Here is a 21,037-nt window from a genome sequence, read left to right as displayed (position 1 = left end):
TACTTGGCACACTCTCACTGATTCCCCATTTGAGATGAGCCTCTCTATGGGTACATTCATTTTTCTAGCAGCGTAAATCCCGTCGGAGTTGGACTTCTCTAAGTGCACATCGATCTGTCCAGTAGGGTAAATCAAAGGCTTGCTAGCAAAACAGTTTCCCATCGACAATTTCTCTCTCCCTCTTTAAGATCTCTCTCTCTCTCTCCACACAAATTTTCGGCTTCTGTGAGTTGATCAAGGTTTTGGCACTCTCTTCTTTCTAGTTGTGGCCTTTATTTTACTCCTCTTCTTGGTGTTTCTCTTTAGAGCCATAAACATCACTATCATGTGTAATAAATACAGGAGGGTTAGGGGTGTTATAACTCACAATAACTTCTCAACCGTCCCACTTGACCCTAGGGCCGGCTCTATAATGATTCCAGTGAGAAGTTTTGATGGGTCTCATCGGTTAGTTTTGACAAAAGTTCTCTTTATGCCGACCCAAATTTTGCCCTGTGCCCGTGTACTATGCTTTTTCCTTTGCACGGAAGATTGAAAGAACTTAATAGTTAAGAAGAGTTCATTGCCCAAACTTTCCAACACATTCTTCCAAAGGTCTTTTTTTGTTTTTTTTAGAGGTCTCTTATTCCTGAATGCCGGTCTTGTTTATCACATATGAGGGCAAATGTGTATAGTGATTTCAATTAATCCATTGATTGTCAAGTTTAAGAATTGAGGTTAATAGGAGGATTGAAGGGGTGGTGAGTGGAAGAAGGCTAACATGGCATACCAAGGAACATCATGAATGAGCGAATCGATGAAGAGTTCATGTTGGACTTTGGAGACGAGGTTCTTCTCGGGTGGATTTATACAACAATGGAGGAAAATAAAATAGTTTCAAGGCTTCTAGACTGGATGGACTCGGACTTAGGTTATTAAAATTGGGGCTTATGACCATTTAAACAATTAAAGGGGTGTTTATGTAAATAATATATCAAAATGCTTTAAGAAGCGGCAATTAAAGGGGTGTTTATCCTTTGGAGGTGAGCCGAGAGATAATGTGTGCCATAGAGGAGGTTAATGTGAATAAAAGAAAAGCAATGACATGAAAGATTCAAGAAAGAGAAACAATAGGAGGGGTTAAGCAGAGGGAAAGAAAGGAAAACTTTCCGCCAAGGGAGGCGCAGAGATGGGTACCCTTAAACCATGAGGGATTCTGTTTGGAAAATGAGCCGCCCTAGATAGTACCACATCGATGACATATACTCCCACCCCTATGACACATGGTGCTAGACAGATTAGTGGGCAAAATTCTGATCCCAATCAAATCCAATCAAAGAAGTTTGAGGACTGATTCTAAATTCAAAAATTAAAAACTATCATCTACACTTTCATGAAACATATTTACATGAGAAGGATCATAAAATGATTTCAAAACCATTGGAAAAATGAAAGAATGGGAGGCCCAAATCATTGTTGATTTGGTGCAAAAATCAATAGCACGAGCACAAAGATTAAGATATAAATCTTTCATCCAAGATCTCACCAAAATAATCAATTTTAGAATGAATCATTCTACTAATAGATACTTGAAACATGGAAAGATTTGCATACAACAAATGATTAAAACAGGTGAGAAAATCTTGGGAGAAATCACGGCTCGTAAAATACAAAACCAGTTCAAAGAATTCACAAATCAAGTCAACATAAATTCGGTCATAGTCTCCTCTTACAAAAACAACAATTTGAAGCATCAAAAAGAAGATCTAATTGACTGATTTGGTTGTAAAAAACTCAAAAAAATATAAATACAAAATGCTCCAAAAATCAATGGAAGAGCTTATGAAAACGAGATCAATTTGTGCGTGGAGGGTGCCTTCAATTATATGGATTAATGGTGTTAAGGCCTTGGTCAGCAACATATTCCAACATTGAGCATGTTTTGGTAGACAACCAGACCCATTTAATTCATTATGGGTAGACTACTAAACATGTTTAATGGTGTCAAGTTTCTTGAACAACCATAGAATGTTTGTTTTTGTCAACTCTTTGCCCTGATAGTTTGTAAAACATTGTACAGAAGCTACTAAATTTCATTAGTCTCATGATATAAAATACAAATTGCTAATCAGTAACACACCAAGGTAATAATAATGTTCTATACAAACGCCCTGAGGATCAAGTTCTGCAATCCTTGACAATGAGACCGGATCTGGAAAAGGACAAAATTTCTAAAAGAAATTATGTATGAGCATGTATGCCATGCTTCCACCTATTCCATAGGGTTTGCCTATCCTAAATTTAAGACTCTTTTTAAGAATCACAACATCATTATTTAATAAATGAAATTGGATTTTGAGTTAGGTACTTGTTCAATCTCGGAACGTTATCTTTTACAGGCAAATAGAGTATGATTTCAATTTTATTATTTTGAAGGTCAGTTGGTAGGTTTAAGCCATTAATCCCCAAATTTGGGGCACCAAAAAGGTACTCCTAGGTTGGGCTTTGCCTGAGTGAATGCACAGTACACTCCTGAATGAGCATTCAACCTTTTCACAACATTATGTATTACAATATAACATGATTACAGTGAAAGCCAAAAAACAAATACTATAATAATAATCATTAGATTTTTATTCCATTATTTTAACTATATAGCATAGGACATGCATCCTTCAAAGAATGGTACAAAAGACCTGAAAGCATTGAACGATTAGGATTTTGCTGATTGCCAAGCAATTTCATCAAAGGTGCAACAAGCATCTCAAACATTTTCCTTCTGCCAAAAGCTTAAATGCCTCGTTGATCTTTGAGAATGGCATCTCATGCGTGATGAACCCTTCCAAATTTACCTCCTGGTTCCAAAAATGGATTAATCAAACTTCAAATAGTCATAAGTTATACTTAACCAAGAATAATCATTATAAGCCATAATAAACATTTCAATGGCTTCAATATCATAATTATCACAATGATAACTTTTTCCTTATGACTTTTATTTTTCATAAAGATGAAAGGAAGGCCCATTGTCTCCATAAAAGTTTACCATAAGACCTAAGTCCTTGATGCAAAATAAATTATTGTTATTGACATAATTTCTTACCACATCTTGCAGGTTGTAAATGTATTTAGGGATCTTATATTTGCATATTTAGGAAGTCTCGCTGTTTATAAATGTAGAATTTAATATTTAGATATTTCGATCCTTGAATTTCTTATGATATCATTTAGTAAAAGGATTGCATACAATGAGACCATTTACCTTTGTTGCAAGGAAGTAACAATTGCTTAAAACTATCCGGTGTGTAATCTGATAGCTTTGGTGTATCACAAAGTTGAAGAAAATTTCTTTTAAAGTTTGAACTCGGTCAATGGAATAATGCACCCGTTGATTTTCACATCCAATGGTCAAAGATTAATTGTGACTACCTTGTACCAAACATAAATGGTCTCCTTGTATACTTTTCCTTTAGTAAATGTAAGTGATTTCATGCAACGGTTGTATAGTAATATAATACAACAATAATCAAAATCATGTTAGAGCCATTTTATTGATTCAAATTTTAAAATATACACACTTTTCAATCTAATGAACCATCACAAAAAAGATAAATTTGAAAAAGTAGCCTAGAAAGTATTTTTTTAGCTCAATTCACATGAGCCCTCCATTTTGGTGAGATGTTTAGATCTAAACCTTAAAATGATATTTTTTTCTTTCTAAAACTTTTAAATAAGTTTATTATCATTAAATTAACAATATTAAAAAAATATAGATTTTGAATTCATAAATGCATGATCTTGAAATTCATCAAATGGATGGTTACGATTCATTGTTGGAAAGGATTCATTTCACCATATATAGGTGCAAATTAGTGTTTTTTTATTTTTAGGTTGATTATTGAGATGAGAGCCCCAAACATGATTTTCTAGAAATGTAGTTACGTTATACTATGATACAACCGTTGAATTAGATCATTTCCCGTAAGTAAAAACCTTTTTCTTATGTGAATTCTACATAATCTCTATGCCGAGCTATACCATAATGATCATTTCCGTCCTTACAATAACCTTTCTCAAATTGAAAGAGGTAACCTAGGAGCCCGACGTTCATTTCCAAAATTGTCCTATTTTTGGATCTTAGGGATCCGAAATAAAAACAAAATTTAAAGTATTCAAGGTCCAAAAAAACATTTTAAACCTCCAAAGTCCGAAATTACCCTATTTTCGGATCTTCGACATACGAACTAAAAAAAATTCAGTCCCAAAAGATACGTTTTCATGAGCGTAAAAGAGTTTTAAATTGTTGGCTTTCAAAAAGTTAATGGTTTTTTATTGTTTATTGACGAATGAATAAAGAAAGGGCAAGCTTTCTATACTACCCCTACACCATAAAACTTATATACTTCTCCCTTATCCAACCGTCCATTCTGAATGGAAGGCTAAGCTTGCCCCAATCATAATGTCACGTCTCTACACTATTTTATTTTTAATTTTTTTTCTATAAACTATTTTTACACCAAATTTTGGACATCCAATCTTCTATTAAACTCGTTCTAGTGAAAAATATAAAAAAAAATATTTTCAATAAATAAAATGACCAAAATACCCCTGAAATTTTCAAGGGGTATTTGATTATTATATTTTATCGAAAAATTATTTTTAATATTTTTTATAGGTAAGCCCCAATGAGAATATGACACGTACCAAATTTCATATTCATACAATTTGTACAAAAAAACTAAAAATAAAATACTTTGAGACATCGGATCTAAGATCAAACGGTGAGTGGCTCTCTTTGATCAAAATTAGACAACTGGATGGTAGGGGAAGCAGAGATCTTCTATGTTGTAGGGGAAGCATAGAAACCTTTCTCAAAATAGAATTCAGACATTGAGAATCCGAAATTCTAAACTTTTTGGTTACTGAGACTCCGAAAGTGTAATTTGTGGCACTTGGCATGAACATAAACTCCAGATATTGAAAATCCAAAAGGGCAACTTGGACATTGTTAAAAATACCGACAGAAAGTTGTAACAACACATATAAAATGGGTAGAGTGGAAATAACAGAAAATTTAGGTCATACCATAATATCATTAAAAATAAGAGATATATGTATAATTTTCACTAATTATTTTGGTCACAATTATATTTTCTTTTTTTTGATTTTGTGAAATGGAACGTGCCAGCAATTTCAAAAATCAAGTTTAATTGATGTTAATATTGATATTGTTAAGGAAAATTGTTTCATGCGGGTTGAACCGCATTTCTACTGTGCGGTCTAAAAAGTGCAAAGTATCCGTCTTAAATATGAATGTAAGTAGGTGTTCCATCTAAAAACAATGGAAACCAACGGTCCAAATGTTTTCTTACTATAATAATTATTATTATTTTTTTTAATTTATTTTTTTTCATATTCATATCTCCATATAGATATTACATATCCTTAAAAATTAAGTCTTAAAATCCATCTCAAAAATAGGTTTATCAAGAGACTTGCATTTCTACATATGCGGGTTTGACCGTAAAGAAACCGGGTCCCGTTGTTAAATACCCCAAAAGTGATTAAGGATTAGTTAGTCCATGTATTTAAGAAGAGGAAAATTCAAGGCTTACCCCATTCATGCATTTTACAGCAAAATCAGGCAGCTGGGTTTTCTTGAAGCCTCCAAATGCAGAGGCCACCATGCTTCTTCCACCCATTAATTCCATAGGGTGTACGGGCAACATCCTTGGCGTAGGGTGAACTCCAAGTATAACAGTCAATCCGCCTCCCTATTGTTTTCATCATGCAATGAATTAAATAACTCGAAAAGCAAGCCTTAACAAAGCCAACTATGTCTTCAAGAAGCATGGATTATTAATACAAAACAAACAAGGGTAGGGTCTCATCATCCCACTGATTAACCCAAAAAAAAAAAAAAATCAAAAGCTTGGCATTGGTGAATAGGAAAGAAATTAACTTCCATTTCATCTCACCTTTCTCACATTTTTATATAAAATAAAGACTTTCATAACATCAAACATGCCATGTACTAGTTTAGTACTTGAGATTTGAGGTATCTAGGAAAAGGTTGACCCCTTGGGGAACTTTTTAGCAGTGTAGAAACACAATTATGTGAAATTTAGTCCATGGTTCACAAATCCGGACACGAGTTGGACTCAACCAAGAAGGCGCAAGTGAATGTAACTCCACTCTGGAGGCCGAGTCATCGTATAGAATTGGAGAAAACTGCATCATATATTTGACACATTTTGCTCCCTGATCTGTTTGAGCTGAAGAACTCCGACTCAATCAAATCAGGTTTAAAAACTATGGATTTGATGTTTGGACTGGTGCTGCTTAAATTTTGAAGCTATCTTCTTGTCCAAATAGCATTGTACCCATTGTGTGAACATATCTTTATGGGATTTTATAACATCATTAGTTAATTTTAGTGCAAGGATGTCATGATCACCTAACCTATAGTTGCATGTCAAAAATTTGTAAAAATTCCTTTTGAACTTTAGCCTAGTCAAACAGAATAAATGCAACCACTAAATTTTACATCTGATGATCCTGATTTCCTGTTTTTATTGAGAAGGTATTCTTGTAGTGCGTGATAGCACTAGTAAGATGAACTTAGCAAAATGCCCTCACTAGGTCCATGTTCCATATTACATAACATTTTAAGACGGAGTAACGTAAAAACGGGAGCAGTTTCATCACTTCAATCATTCAAATCCGACCAAATGATACAAATATTTATTTTTGTTTTCGATTTCAAATATAGAACAAGGTATTAGAAAAAAAACAAAATCAGGCTTGGAGCTAAGAACTAACAAAAGTATTTAAATCATTGTCCTTGAGCAACCTTAGCGAAGCAAAATTGTCAATTCTAAATCTAAAACAAGACATGAACATTTTGGGTACTTAGAGCATAATAGTTTAGGTGATATTATATTAGTGAATATATCAATAATTTTCTTAAAGTAAGCACTAAATTGCTTGACTTGATCAATTCATTGAGACTTTAAAATAAGTACCATTTTAGTGATATGTTCCAAAAAAATTAAATATAAAACAACTTACATTATGCGTAGACAAAAAAGCCTCCCTGAGCACGTCCAAGTTCCCTGCACACTCGAAGCTATAGTCCACCCCACCACCTGTCATCTCCCTTATTACCTGTGCCCAAAAACTCAATTTAAAGACACTTCAATTAAGCAACCAAGACAAAAGCATTTATGAACCCAGATTTCATGCCTTCGGAAAGTCGTTTATGCCAAAAGATTTCCTACTAGTATACTATCCATTTACTCTCTAAGGCAAAATATATGCTAGGAATACTTTTTAAATCTCAAATTTTGAAAATGTAATCTCTACAGCCCATAGACTGACATCATTATAAATAAAAAATAAAAAACAATTATAAAATAAACTCTCTTAATATTAGAAAAAATAATATATCAAGATGGAATAGAGACCGTCTAATTTTTAAAAGGCTAGATCTAAGCGTGAAAAAACTCAAAATTCAAATTTTTTAAAATATGTTCCGATAACGCTTATGCTTTTCCCAAAATTTAGACAAAGAAAATTAATCTTCTAGGGCTTTTGAGTGAGAGGGAGTATATAGGCAGCGACGGAGCACGGTATATGCGCTCTTCATATAATCCTATAAAAAAAGGAAGGACCAGTTCCTAACGTCTTTTCCTCGAGAAATAGCAAGTAAGCACCAGGTTGAAGCTTGTGATCCTCAATAAAAAGGGAAGGGACACCCGTGTACATCTTTTGCGATCCCCAATAAAAAGGCAAGGGACACCCGTTTACATCTTCTTTTGTCTTAGATGAATATAAAAATCTCAAAACTTTTTATACCTGAGAGTTATATAAAGCAGAGGCTCAAACCAATCAAATTTGAGCCTACTTCAAAAATTTCATTAGAAGTTGATGTTTTGATACTCAAATATCTTTAAATTGATCATCTCGACATCAAGATGTATATACATGACAAAAAATAGATTTCAAGTTTTGAAAATAGTATATTTTGTATTGCATTTTTAGACGGTCAATTTTCAAGATTTTCAAATTTTCATAAACTTATCGATCTACACTATTTTTGACACTTTAAACTTTATAAATAATATAAAAATATATTTTAAGGCTATCACAGATTTTCAACATTGAAACTACATTTCTCGATACTATTTGAAGGTAGGCTCTAATTTGATTGTTTAGAGCCTAAGCTCTTACAAACCGCACTTTTTATACTCGTAACCTTTTTTTCCATCTTTTTCTTTTGTATATTCCGTTTCTACCCCGGCAAGGATCTAGAAAGTGCCTCTTACCCATAGTTGACGAGTAGGAGATAACAAAATGTCGGCAGACCGAAAGATCGCAACAAATCGTTTTTGTTTCAAAAAGTTGGAAGAAAAAATTGGATAAAAAATATGGATTGCCAAAATAAATGGTAAGTTATAGACTAATGAATATTTTAGATTTGGTTTTTTAAAAAAAAATTAATTTTAGATTTGGTTAAAAAAATATAATGAAAAAATCAGATATGTAAAAATAACACGATATAGGTATGATTTGCAACTATTGTACACATATTTAAAGCTATTAAATAATAATTTTATAACCTTATTAGTGTCATTAGAGTAATACTTGACAATTTTTTGTTGAAACTTTTAATAACTCCTGTGACAATATTTAGTATGTTGCCACATCACAAAACATATCGTAGATTTATTACGAACATAAAATGAAACAACAACAACAATACTAAACACAAGAACTAATTAGCAAATAACAAGAACTATGAACCAAGGTATAGGATTATTTTTTAAAAAAAAATAAAAAAATGCACCAAACATAAGATTGCAGTTAATTAAAAGAAAATGCAAAAGCCCAAATATATAAAATAGTGGGTCATCCAAAATGCTATGTTGTATGACCAATGAAATAAAAAATAAAAAATAAGATATGAAATTAATCAAACTTCTCTATGCATAAAGAAAAACAACAAAATGCTTCAGAAAATTCGAATCTAACTCTACCTAAAATTTTAAGTATCATTGAATCCCTCTCTTGCTCATTCTAAGGACGCTCTAGGTTTAAAGGGAAAAAAAAAAGATTTTCCATTGGGTTACTCTTCCTTTAATTCTACCCTATTATTTGAATTCTACCCTATTATTTGAAGATATATTATTGCTTTGATTTCTTGTTTGGGGGAATATATTGTTTGTATATTTTTCGAGCACTTTTTTAAGGAACTCATTAATGAAATTTTTGATCGAATTTTTTGTTAAATCAAGATTTTAAATTTACTCCATCTGATAATATACTAGAATTCAATAATATTAACTTAAAAAAGAAATAAAGCTCCAGGGAAGAAGTTTTTTTGAAAAGGTTTTTCGAAAAAATATAAAATGCAGATTTATATCGGTTCCACTAAAAAAACATGATTTTTTGAATATCATTTTAAAAATTCGGAATTCTAATTGGATTCCAAAAAATCGGAGATTTTTTGAAAAAATCGTGTTCTAAACGAATACTTGCTAATTATGCTCCTAACCTTTTCAACCACCTACGAGGTCTCCAAGAGGATGTGAAGTGCGACTTGGGCTGAGTAATCAGTCCTGACTCAAGAGAATTACTCGGGCAGATTAGTGCTGAGTATTGTAGCATCCCAAAAAAGGTTAAAAAATTATAACAAAAATATAAAAAATCTTAAAACATAGGAAATGTATGTTTAAGGATTAAACAAAATGCTTCAAAATGATATTAAAAACAGTACTGATCCTATAGGACCCTCCCTCACCCATGTGTGTAGGACTCCAAAAGATCACCATTAAAGTTGACACGGATCTCTGAAAAAGTTATCACATGAATGTAGGACTTGACTTTTCTATAGATCCGTGTCAAATTTAATGGCGATCTTTTGGATAGATCCGTGCTTGAGTCCTATGTGTGTAGGGGGAGGGGGGTTATAAGATCTTCCCACACCCATGTGTGTAAGACCCCAAAGAATCACCATTAAATTTGACACAGATCTCTAGAAAAATCAAGTGTTACACCCATGGGATAACTTTTCTAGATATTTGTACCAAATTTAATGGCGATCCTTTGAGGTCCTACACACATAGGCGTGGGAGTGTCTCATAGGATCATTACTCTAAAAAATAATAGTAATAAAACATATTTTAAAAAGGGAAAAGTGTATATAAGGTTTCAACCTTAAAATGCAGAATCACATATGCACCTCAAAAATCCATAAGAAACGTTGTTTTGATGTTGAATAAACCCTTGAATCGATCATCTCGACATTGAGATGTATAAATATGACAAAAAAAAGGTTTTTGACTCCCGAAAATAGTGTTTTCCGACACATTATCTAGATCTTCCATTTTCAAGATTTTCATATATATCTATAGATCTACTTGATTTTAACCATTTTTGGAATTTAAAATTTTCTAATTAGGTATGAAAGTAGATTTTAAGATAACACCAATAATTTTTTATAACAAAATTACATGTTATGATAAAATTTTAAGGTGCACGTTAATTGGATTGTTTAAAGTTGCATCCTTATAGAAACCCTACCCTTAAAAAATCAACTTGTGACTGGGGTTAGTTTTGAAATAATAGATTTTAAAAAATCAACTTGTGCATGCATGTGATTCAAAAAGGTCATTCACTTCAATTAAACAACCAAGCCAAAGCATTTATGACCCCAAAATTCATGTCAAAGTCATTTAGGCCAAAAGATTTCCTACTCCCGTGGACTCCCACGGGCTACAAATACGTTTCAGACTTTAAATTTTGGAAATATAATCTCTACAACCCATATACTAACATCAGTAAAAATAAATAAAAAATTATGAAATAAACTCTTCAAATAATTAAAAAAAATATTATATCAAGATTGAATAGTGAACGGCCAATTTTTCAAGGGCTAGATCTAATGTTACAAAACTCAAAATTCAAAATTTTTTTTTAAAAATAGTGATCTGGTAATTCTTATGCTTTTCCCAAAATCTTTGAACAAAAAATCTTCCTAGACAGGTTTTTTTTAATGCAGTAGTAGATATACCGTGTGCTCCCAAGCGAACACAGTATATACACCCTTGTTATAATCCTATTCATATCTTTGGAAGTACCAAATCCCAATGTCCTTTTCTGGTAAAGTGGCAATTAAGCACCTGGATTTGTTATCCCCATCCGATAGTTAGTCTTATCAAGAAAATATATATTTTTGTATAGAAAATTAGAAATACAGTAGATAGTTATTCTTATCTAGGAAATATATTTTTTGTCTAAAAAATTAAGCAATACAAAAATCTCAAAACCTTTTATACTCGTACCCGTTTTCCCATCTCTTTCTTTAACATTTTCATTATCTAACCGGTCAAGGATCTACCAGATATATACATTGAACCACCAAGAACCTAATAAGTCTGTGGCAGTGGCCTCAACCTCAAGGGCCTCAAGGCTATGGGATATCTTAGGCAACTTTATAAAATTCATTTTCATTTTTAAATTCATGTTCTAAACGGTGCTAGAAAATGCGACTCAGGCCGAGTTCGAGTAACTAGGTTCATTAATGGCAAGTATTGCAGTAAGAAAAACTAAAGTTAAAAACTATAAAAAAAATATAAAAAAATCAAAAAATAAGAAATGTATATTTAAAGTAAGATTAAGCAGAACACTTCCAAAATAATGTTAAAAAAATGATCTTAAAAAAGTAATAACATAATAGATTCTAAAAAATCAACTAGAGGTATTTTCGAAATGTTTAAAAAAGATGGGAAAATGTAAAAATAAGCATTTAGGGCCAATCGCTTTCCAATCCTTGCCAAAATGATAAAAAATTTATAAAAAAAATATATCTCAAATAAATTTCTTATTTTTTTAGGAAAAATTATAGATACTTTTCAATTTCAACTTTCTACACATCCTACCCTCTAATACTTTTTTTATTATACCCTAAATCCCAATACTATTTTCCTTTGTATATAACCCCGAGTCAAATAATCAAAGCATTTTGAGATCAAAATGCCTTTTTTTCTCTCCTTTTCCCTTTTCAACATACATTTCTATATTTCACTCTATCAAACTGTCTCTAGTCACCAAAACAAACTCTCACCCGTTTTCTCTCTCTTTTCACCCATTTCTCTCTCCATCTCTCTCTAACCTCGCTCACTCTTTCTCTCTCTACCCTCCCTCATTCTTTCTCTCTACCTTTCCTTACCGTTTTTCTCTATCCAACTTTCTCTCTCTACCCTCCCTCATTCTTTCTCTTTACCTTTCCTTACCGTTTTTCTCTATCCAACTTTCTCTCTCTACCCTCCCTCACTCTCTCTATTTCTCTCTTTCTCAACCCTCCCTCATTCTTTCTCCTTCTACTACTCACATGCCCATAATGCGGACCGACAAGTTTTTGTATCGGACCGAAAAAAATTTTTGCAAACCAACACAAAAACATGCCGGACCGCATTATAGGCATATGAAAGTAATTGGAATCCAATGCGGTCCGACATGTTTTTATTCCAAAACGCACAAAAATTTTGGTCTGGTACAAAAACGAGCCAAACCGCAATAAGGATATATGAGTAATAGAGAGAAAAAATGAGGGAGGGTAGAAAGAGACCGAGAGCGAGACAGAGAGAGAGGGGGAGGGTAGAGACAGTGAGGGGCAGGGTAGAGACAGAGCGAAAAAAGAAGAAAGAAAAAGCGAGAGGTAGAGAGAGTAAGAGAATGTCACGTGTTTAAAAGGACAGAAAGAAAAAAGGGGAAGGGGAAAAAAGAAATTTTGATCTCAAAATGTTTCGATACAAGGAAAAATAGTATTGAGGTTTTGGTTATAATAGAAAAAGTATTGGAAAAAAGATGTGTAGAAAGTTGAAATTGAGAGGGGTGAGCTCCCAATAACAGGTACTTCCCCCTCCCACCTAAACTCTACCCTTCGAAATACATCTCACCAATTTTGTAGGCACGTTAAATAATTTCACATTAAAAAATTCTCTTTTGTGGTTAAATGTGGAAATATATTCATACCAATTGGTCTTAGCGCATATTATTACATCAATTGACAACTAATTGATGTAAAAAAATTTCCACACTTAATCACATAAGAAAATTTTTTCATATGAAATTAATTTCCATAAAATAATTTCACCACAACCAAACGTGCTTCCATGGGTCAATCAAACATTTCGATCACTTAATCAATAAATAAGAAACCTACCTCATGCACAGGTTTGTCGCATTCATTCGGGTTCACGAAATCAGTAATACCCTTTGTTTTGCCTGAGTAAAAACATTTTTAAAATGAGATGAGAAGAGAACAAGTTCCATTGTGAGACAAGTAACGATAATAGAAACAAGAATTTATGGTACGTTTGCATGTTACCCTTAATAAATTTATCGGGGTTTATATCCACTCCAATTATTCTTGATGCCTTTCGAGTTCTTGCTCCCTCTGCAGCCTGTCTTGTTCAAAAGTGCAAAAGGTGTTACTAAAAGCACGGTCAAAGGCCTGATATTATGAGGGCCTATACTTGCCTCATTTCTATAAAGGGAAAGTTTATATAAAACCCAAAAAAATAAAAATACTTGGGAAAGTTTAATATGATATTTTTGGAACCACTCAAAAATTATTATATAATTATATTAAAAAAATTGAAATTTAAGTTTGAGGTTTCTATGCGGCCAAACCCACACATGTAAAAATACGGGCTTCTTAATAAATCTATTTTTTAAATAGATTTTAAAAATTAATTTTTAAGGACATGTAATCTCTAACATGGAGATCATGAATATGAAAAAATAAATACATTTTAAAAAACTAGAAATAATAATTCTAGTAAGAAAACATTTGGATCGTTAATTTCCACTGTTTTTAGATGGAACACCTACTTGCATCCATTTTTAAGATGAATGCTTTACACTTTTTGAGCTGCATATGTAGAAATGCGGTCTAGCCCGCATGAAGCAATTTTCCTTTTGAGTTTTCAAACGCTTAGATCTCACCATCTAAAAATTAGATGGTGTTTATTTAATCTTGAGATATTATTTCTTTCAAATGGGTAGAGGGTAGAGGTTAATCTATGGGTTGAATAGGTCACACCCCTAAAATTTGAAGGAAGACCAGCAACAATTAATTCTAGGTAAGATTTTACCCAGGGAGTAAATGTACATTCAAGATTAAAGGGACCTGTATTTTTGTGCTCCTGTGGTAGCAACTTATATCATGCTCCTCCTGGCAAGAGACTCACATTGGATAATCTTTGCAAATGATACAAGTTGTGTTTAGATAAGGTGGGACGATGGTGAGGACATTAACTTTGCGCAAGTGGGCTTGACTCAATATAAGGGTGTGGCTTCTATAAGATTACAACATTAAACAATCCAATTAAGGCTCACCTCCCAATTTTATAATAACATGTAATTTTGGTATAAAAAATTCTTAAGATTACATGAAAATGTATTTTCAGATTTAATTATAAGATTTTAAACACCAAAAATAGTTAAAATCAAATAGATCTATAAACATATGAAAATTATAGAAATGGACATTTTAGATAATGTGTTGCAAGATGCATTATTTTTGGGACTCAATTTTTTTTTGTTTTTTTTCATATTCATACATTTGGATGTCGAGATGATCAATTAAAGGGTTTCTCAACATTAAAACAACATTTTTTTATGGCTTTTTGATGTGCATCTTTAATTCTACATTTTAAGATTGCAACCTTATATAAACTTTTTCCCTGAAGAAATGGAGGGAAGAAATCGGTGTGGATTTGAAGTAGTGTAGTTAGGTTATCTCGATGGAGAAATGGGCGTGAAGAAATGAGAGAGAGAAAGAGTACAGATTTAAAGAAGCAAGGAAACAGGAAGAGTTTGGTCAACATAAAGCAAGACCCATGCTTCAGATTTTTGTAATTACGGATTTCGAGGTTTGCTATAATAACCAAAGGACTTTTAATACAATTCATGTATGATAACTTAATGTTTTAATGCCCCAGGATGTAATCTCAATCGCGTTGGGTGGGTGGGTGGGTGGGCAATCTAGGTTTATGGCTCATGGAATGCCAGATTTCTCTACTAGTACATTCAAATAAAAGGATTGTTGGCTCCCACAGGAGCAAAAGGAGCAATTTTGGATCCTAAATTTTGAAGATATGACCCACTCCACTTAGCAATCAAACAAATAAAGATAAATTTTATGTCGATAAGCATAACAAATCAACTTAGCCACCAACCAAAAAAAAGACAAGTTTTGTAGATAAGCATAAAAAACGTCATGCACAAGTAGTCCCACATTTAATCCATCGATCAATCAAGGGGCTTAGGCACCCATCATCATTTGTTTTTTCTGTTTTTTCTGCCCCTAAAAATTGCTCATCAAGTGATTCTCTAGTGGGTCCCAAAATTTTTTATCAAAAAAAAACTCCAAATTTAATTCATTTGAAATAAAATTATATGTGAACAAATTGTGGATAAACCCCAGCTAGGAGTAATTTTAAGACCCAAATTCCAAAGATGTGACCTACTCAACCTAGTGACCCACATTGACAAAGGTAAAAGTTTCATCATGCGGCATATATCTCCCTAGAAAAATATCGTACAGGCAATCACCCAAATAATTTAATGCTGAAACCCAATTTTATATATAGTTGAAGCAAATTTTCGAATCCACAGGTCGGGCCATGTACGTTCGAGTACTGTAAAATAAAAAATTACAAAAAATAAAAATAGGAAAAATAGATTTAAAGTAAAATTAAACAAAATACCTCTAAATGTGGTTAAAAAGTACCAAAGGTTTGAGTTTGAAAAAACCAATTTGTAACTGAAGGTATTTTAGAAATAATTCACAAAGAAAAGAAAAATGTAAAACAAGTACTCATGGCCAAAAAAATTTTCAATATTTGCCAAAATGATAAAAAACAGAAAAACAACATATCACAAATAAATTTTTTATTTTTTGAGATTTTTTCTTTTTATTTAATATCTTTGTGGGACACCCGTCTCGAGGAAACTCGAGCTCGCCAGGGTACTTGGCTCAAGTACTCAGAACTCGAACCAAGTTGGCAAACACTGACTCCAAGTACTTACTTTTGATTTCGCTAAAAAACTTCAAAAGTTGATCCAAAACGGATCTGACTCCAAGTACTTACTTTTGATTTCGCAAAAAAACTTCAAAAGTTGATCCAAAACGGATCTGAAAATTTTATACGAAGGTGCGGTTTGCATAAGGTTGCAACTTTAAAGAATCAAATAAGCACCTCCAAATTTTATCATTAATTTTGGTGTTAAAAATTCTTAGGATGGTTTGAGAATTTATTTTCATCTCTAACTATAAAATTTTAAACTTCAAAAATTGTTCAAATTAAGTAGATCTATAAACATTTGAAAATCTTGAAAATGGACGCTCTAGATAATGTGTTGCAAGATAGACTATTTTTGCGAGTCAAATTTATTTTCTTCATAAATATATATTTCGGTATCGAGATAATCGATAATAAGGTTTTCCAACATCAGAACAATTTTTTTCCATAGATTTTTGAGATGCACCTTATTTCTACATTTTAAGACTTAAAAAATTTCTTTTATTATTAAAAAATTTTAAATGGGTAAATGAATTTTCAACAAGTAAGAGCATTGCAAACGTGCACAAGTTTAACAAAGCCGGGGAGAGTATCCTCGGTTCTCAACACATCTTAATCCTGAAAACAACGAGGAGTCCACATTGGCTCTTTTATGACTAGTATGTAAGTCAAAGATCATATATTTTTTTACGAAAAACGACACATCGTGCCATCCAGTTTCACGTCTTGCGGTTGTACGACTTTAGGTCCAAAGATCACAAAATAGATTCTAGAGAAATCCACCTTTTGTTTTTTTTTTCCCGTCATTTATCTATTTATTTATTATTATTTTTTATTCTTTGTAGAGATGAGCCGGTCCATCCACCTAATCAATAATGACACATTTCAATTATTTAGGAACTATTTCCTCTTCATTTATTCTTAAAGAAAAAATTACCCAAATTGTTGCAATATCATTTAGGGCAAATAAAAAAACAAAAAAATTTCCAACATAAAAATTTCTATTGTAAAAAAATAATAATAGAAAAACTTTCCCACCACGCTATCGGAAATTTGGTTTCACCATAAATTTTTGTTCTATAGTTGAAAAAAATGAAGAAATTACACTTTGGAGATTTAGTCCTGATCTCGTTCTATAGTTGAAAAAAATGAAGAAATTACACTTTGGAGATTTAGTCCTGATCTCGTGCTCAAACAAGTACTTTAAGAACAAAAAAAATTGAAATCCTTATGGAAGATAAAAAAAGAAAAAAGAAAAAAAGACTGTTCTAAGTGCATGTGACGCATGGAAAAATAATTTTCGTGATAAGGTATTTTACTTGGAAACTTTGAGCAGCCCTTAGATATCTTTTAAGAGATTGGTGACTTACGTAACCCATCCACTCGAAGGGAAAAAAAAAAAAAAACGAAAAAAATTAAAGCAATTAAGATGTCGAGGCAGCAAGGTTGAGTTTTCGCTTGATATATTTTTATTCATTAATGGAAAACAGTTTGATAGGGTTGTAGCTCTATCAAAATAAAAAAGCCTCATCTTATAACTCATCAAAAATTACAATCCAAGTGTTGAAAATTACTAAAATTGATCATCTCAGCTTGAACAATATGGTCGTATAAAAAACTTTAGATTTCAAAATCTGAAAAGAGTGTATATTGCAACAAATCATCTAGACCATCCATTTCATCCTAAAAATAGGTATTTAAGATCTATATCATTTTCTAAGTTTCAAACTTTATAGACGATATAAGAAATTAGTTTCGCAGCAAGATTTCCGATGCTGAAAGTGGTTTCAAGACGCGGAATTTAAGTGAGGCTTTATTTTGTATTCATAAAGCCTAGGCCTTATAGAAAACGTCGTCCTTAATTAATTACTTCCCAAAATTGGAGGTCATGCTGATAGTGACCGAGATGATGCATGGATAAACAATAAACAATAATCAAAATCGCAATTGAATAAAATAAATGCAAACTTACAGCTATGCCGACGGCACCCAATCCGAACACAGCAACAGTTGCTCCGGTCTCGACGTTTGCTGTGTTCCACACAGCTCCAACCCCTATATTCCAAACGCATTAGCCAATAAACAGGGAAAAGAGGGAGACAGAGAGAGAGAGAGAAAGAGAGAACCAGTGGAGACGCCGCAGCTGAGCAAGCACATTTTGTCAAGTGGGGCAGTGGGGTCGATCTTAACTACACAACCAGCGTCCAAAACCGTGTATTCACTGAATGTGGAGGTATTCAGAAAGTGGTAAATGGGTTTTCCATTTAAAGAAAACCTGGTTTTGCCATCACTATCCATGACGGTCTTCAGAGGTTTGCACCTCAGCCTCTCGCACTGGTTCGTCTTTCGAGACTCACAGTATGAGCATGCTCCGCATTCTCCGTTAAAAATGGGCACAACGTGGTCCCCCTCACTCAAGCCCGTCACCCCCTCTCCCACGCTCTCCACCACCCTGTCAACCAACCAATAAAACTCCATTGCGTTTTTAGAGAGCGAAAGATTCAAATGGATCAAAACTTTTATAGAGAGATATAGGCCTTTGCTTTGATTTACAAAAAAAACAAATCACCCAAGAAAGAGAGACTGATTCATGCAAAAAATGGAGACAATGAAATAACACAGTGTACTTACCCTGCTGCTTCGTGACCCAATATTCGAGGGAATGCCTGCTGGCTTTCGTTCTGTACAATAAAAGTTTTCAGCTTTTACAAATGAAATAAAACCACAGAAATCACTCTCTCTCTATCTAGGGTTGCAGACGACGGGCGAACTGACCTCTCCCAACCAGAAGCCAAGATCAGTGTGGCAAACAGAGGAGTAAAGGATCCTTAACCGAACCTCCATCTTCTGAGGCGGGTCGACCTGCACTTCTTCTATATAGAGTGGCTGTTTTGGACCCCATAAAACAGCAGCTTCGTAGAGAGAGAAATCAGATGAGAAGAAGAAGAAGAAGAAGAGAAACATGGCCCTAAGGAGAAACTGAATAACACAAAAAGAAGAGAAATGTCCTCTATCTACCTCTGCAACTAATGACTTTGCCTCCCGTCTCGTTCCCGTTCACCGCCTTGGCACAAACATGAGCGACGCTCCCCATCTTCTAGCTTCTCTCTCTATTTTTCTTTCTCTCACTAGGAAACCAAGTGGGTTGAGTCCTAAGGTCGAAGGGGGATGGATAGATCAGGACGGGAGAGTGGGGTTTGTGGCATTAATGGAGCGGTTGTTTGTTTATATACAGCGCTGTCATTAAAGCGCTTTGTCTGTTTCTCTGATCTCCGCCTTTTTCTAATTTTTTTTTCAGCGCGACTCCTATGCGGGTCTGGTGAAATGGTACCCGTGTTCTTTAGGGCAGATATTTTGGGAGAGAGTGAGGGAATATATTTAATTATTGTTAGGGGTATTTTAGTAATATGACATAGAGCGCTAGTGGGATGAACTTACCAAAGTGCCGTCACTAGGTTATGTCACTTAATATTTGGAAAAAATATTATATAAAGGTCAAGTTTTGAACAATCAAGGCGCAGTTCAAAAAATTTATTAGAAGTGGCCGTTTTTGACGTGGGATAAATATTATTTTTAAAGTTTTAAATTTTATGATTAAAAATAAAAATATATTTTATAAAATTATTATAAATATTTTTAATGTTGAAACTATATTTCTCTGCTACATCTTTTATTTTGATTGTTTAGAGCCTCCACTCAATACAAACCACACCCATTTTGAAACGGTGTAATGAAAAAAGTCGTGCAAGGCTTCATCATTTGAATCCCAACCAAGTGATGCAAATACTATTTTTTTTTTTAATTTTAAATATAACCAAGGTATTAGTTAAAAATAAATAAATCCCATGAGCTTAGAACTAACATGAGTATTTAAATCATTTTCCTTGAGCCACCTTATTAAAGCAAAAAATTTGTCAATTCTAAGTGTAAGACAAGACATGAACATTTTGGGTACTTACACTGTAATAGTTGACGTGCTATTACTCTAGTGGATAAATCAATCATTTTCATAAAGTAAATACTAAATTGCTTAACTTGATCACGTCATGGATGCTTTAAAATAAGTACCATTTTAGTGATGAACAATTGTTCCATCTGGGCTGAACTGGATTTGTACAATATACGGTCGATGTATAAATCATTTATCTTAAATATGGATACAAATAAGTGGTTCATTTATAGACATTTATAGCTAACAATTCAAAAAAAATTTTAATATAATTATTATTTTTAATTTTTAAAATTTATTTAATTTTCATATTTATGATGTTCATGTTAAAAATTATATATTTTTTTAAGATCAAATTATATTTAAAAAATATATTTATTGTCAAGCCCGTATTTGTACATGTGCGGCCTTTGCCTCATGCCGACCACGTCCTTTAGTGATATGTTCCAAAAATAAAAATAAAAGATTAAATATGTCAAGATTGAATAAAGACTTTTCAATTTTTTAAAGGTTATGGTAAGTTCATCCCACTAGACAAAAAAGACTCCGAACATGGACTTTTCAACTTACCAAAGACTGCTATCACTATAATAAAAAATTATGAAATAAAATCTTTAAACACTAAAAAAAATAATATATCAAGATTGAATAGAGACTGCTAAAAAACTCAATTTAAAATTCAAAAATTTTCTTTTAAAAATATGATCTAGTCGTTTTTTTTTCCAAAATGTCAAGCCAAAAAACCCATCTTAAATAGGTTTTCTGAGTAAGGGAGTAGATACACAATGCGCTCTCAAGGACAATATATGCACTCTTCATGTAATCGTATTCAAATCTACGTAAGGAAACAATCCCTAACGTCCGTTCCTTCACGTGCCCACCGGCTGCCAAGAGGGTAAAGACCAATCCCTAACGTCCTTTCCTTGACGTGCCCACCGGGTACCCGTTTTCCCATCCTTTTCTTTATATATTCCTTTTCTACCATCTTCTAGGATCTTTTTCTTTTATATATTAC

The 21,037-nt window shown here is 32.9% G+C and overlaps 1 protein-coding gene across 2 annotated transcripts; it reads right to left on the bottom strand.

Moving 5' to 3' along the window:
• Window positions 1-2,516: 2,516 nt before the first annotated feature.
• LOC18426543 (alcohol dehydrogenase-like 4) lies at window positions 2,517-19,387 on the bottom strand. Of its 2 annotated transcripts, XM_011622223.3 has the most exons (10): window positions 19,092-19,387; window positions 18,849-18,985; window positions 18,705-18,754; window positions 18,200-18,525; window positions 18,046-18,128; window positions 13,373-13,448; window positions 13,208-13,269; window positions 7,051-7,146; window positions 5,595-5,753; window positions 2,517-2,834 (listed from the first exon to the last, which is right to left on the bottom strand). In XM_011622223.3, the coding sequence occupies exons 1-10, from the start codon at window positions 19,165-19,167 to the stop codon at window positions 2,724-2,726; spliced, it is 1,176 nt and encodes a 391-aa protein (XP_011620525.2). In that variant the 5' UTR covers window positions 19,168-19,387; the 3' UTR covers window positions 2,517-2,723. The 2 variants fall into 2 exon arrangements, with proteins under 2 accessions (XP_011620525.2, XP_088704375.1); XM_088848249.1 differs by lacking the exons at window positions 13,208-13,269; window positions 13,373-13,448.
• Window positions 19,388-21,037: the final 1,650 nt, after the last annotated feature.

This window comes from Amborella trichopoda, chromosome 9, assembly GCF_054954075.1.
Source record: "Amborella trichopoda isolate Santa Cruz 75 chromosome 9, AtrichopodaSantaCruz75HAP2 v2.0, whole genome shotgun sequence".
NCBI lineage: Eukaryota > Viridiplantae > Streptophyta > Magnoliopsida > Amborellales > Amborellaceae > Amborella > Amborella trichopoda.
Note: the sequence above shows the minus strand (reverse complement) of the source record. Positions and strands in the feature narration are given on the sequence as shown.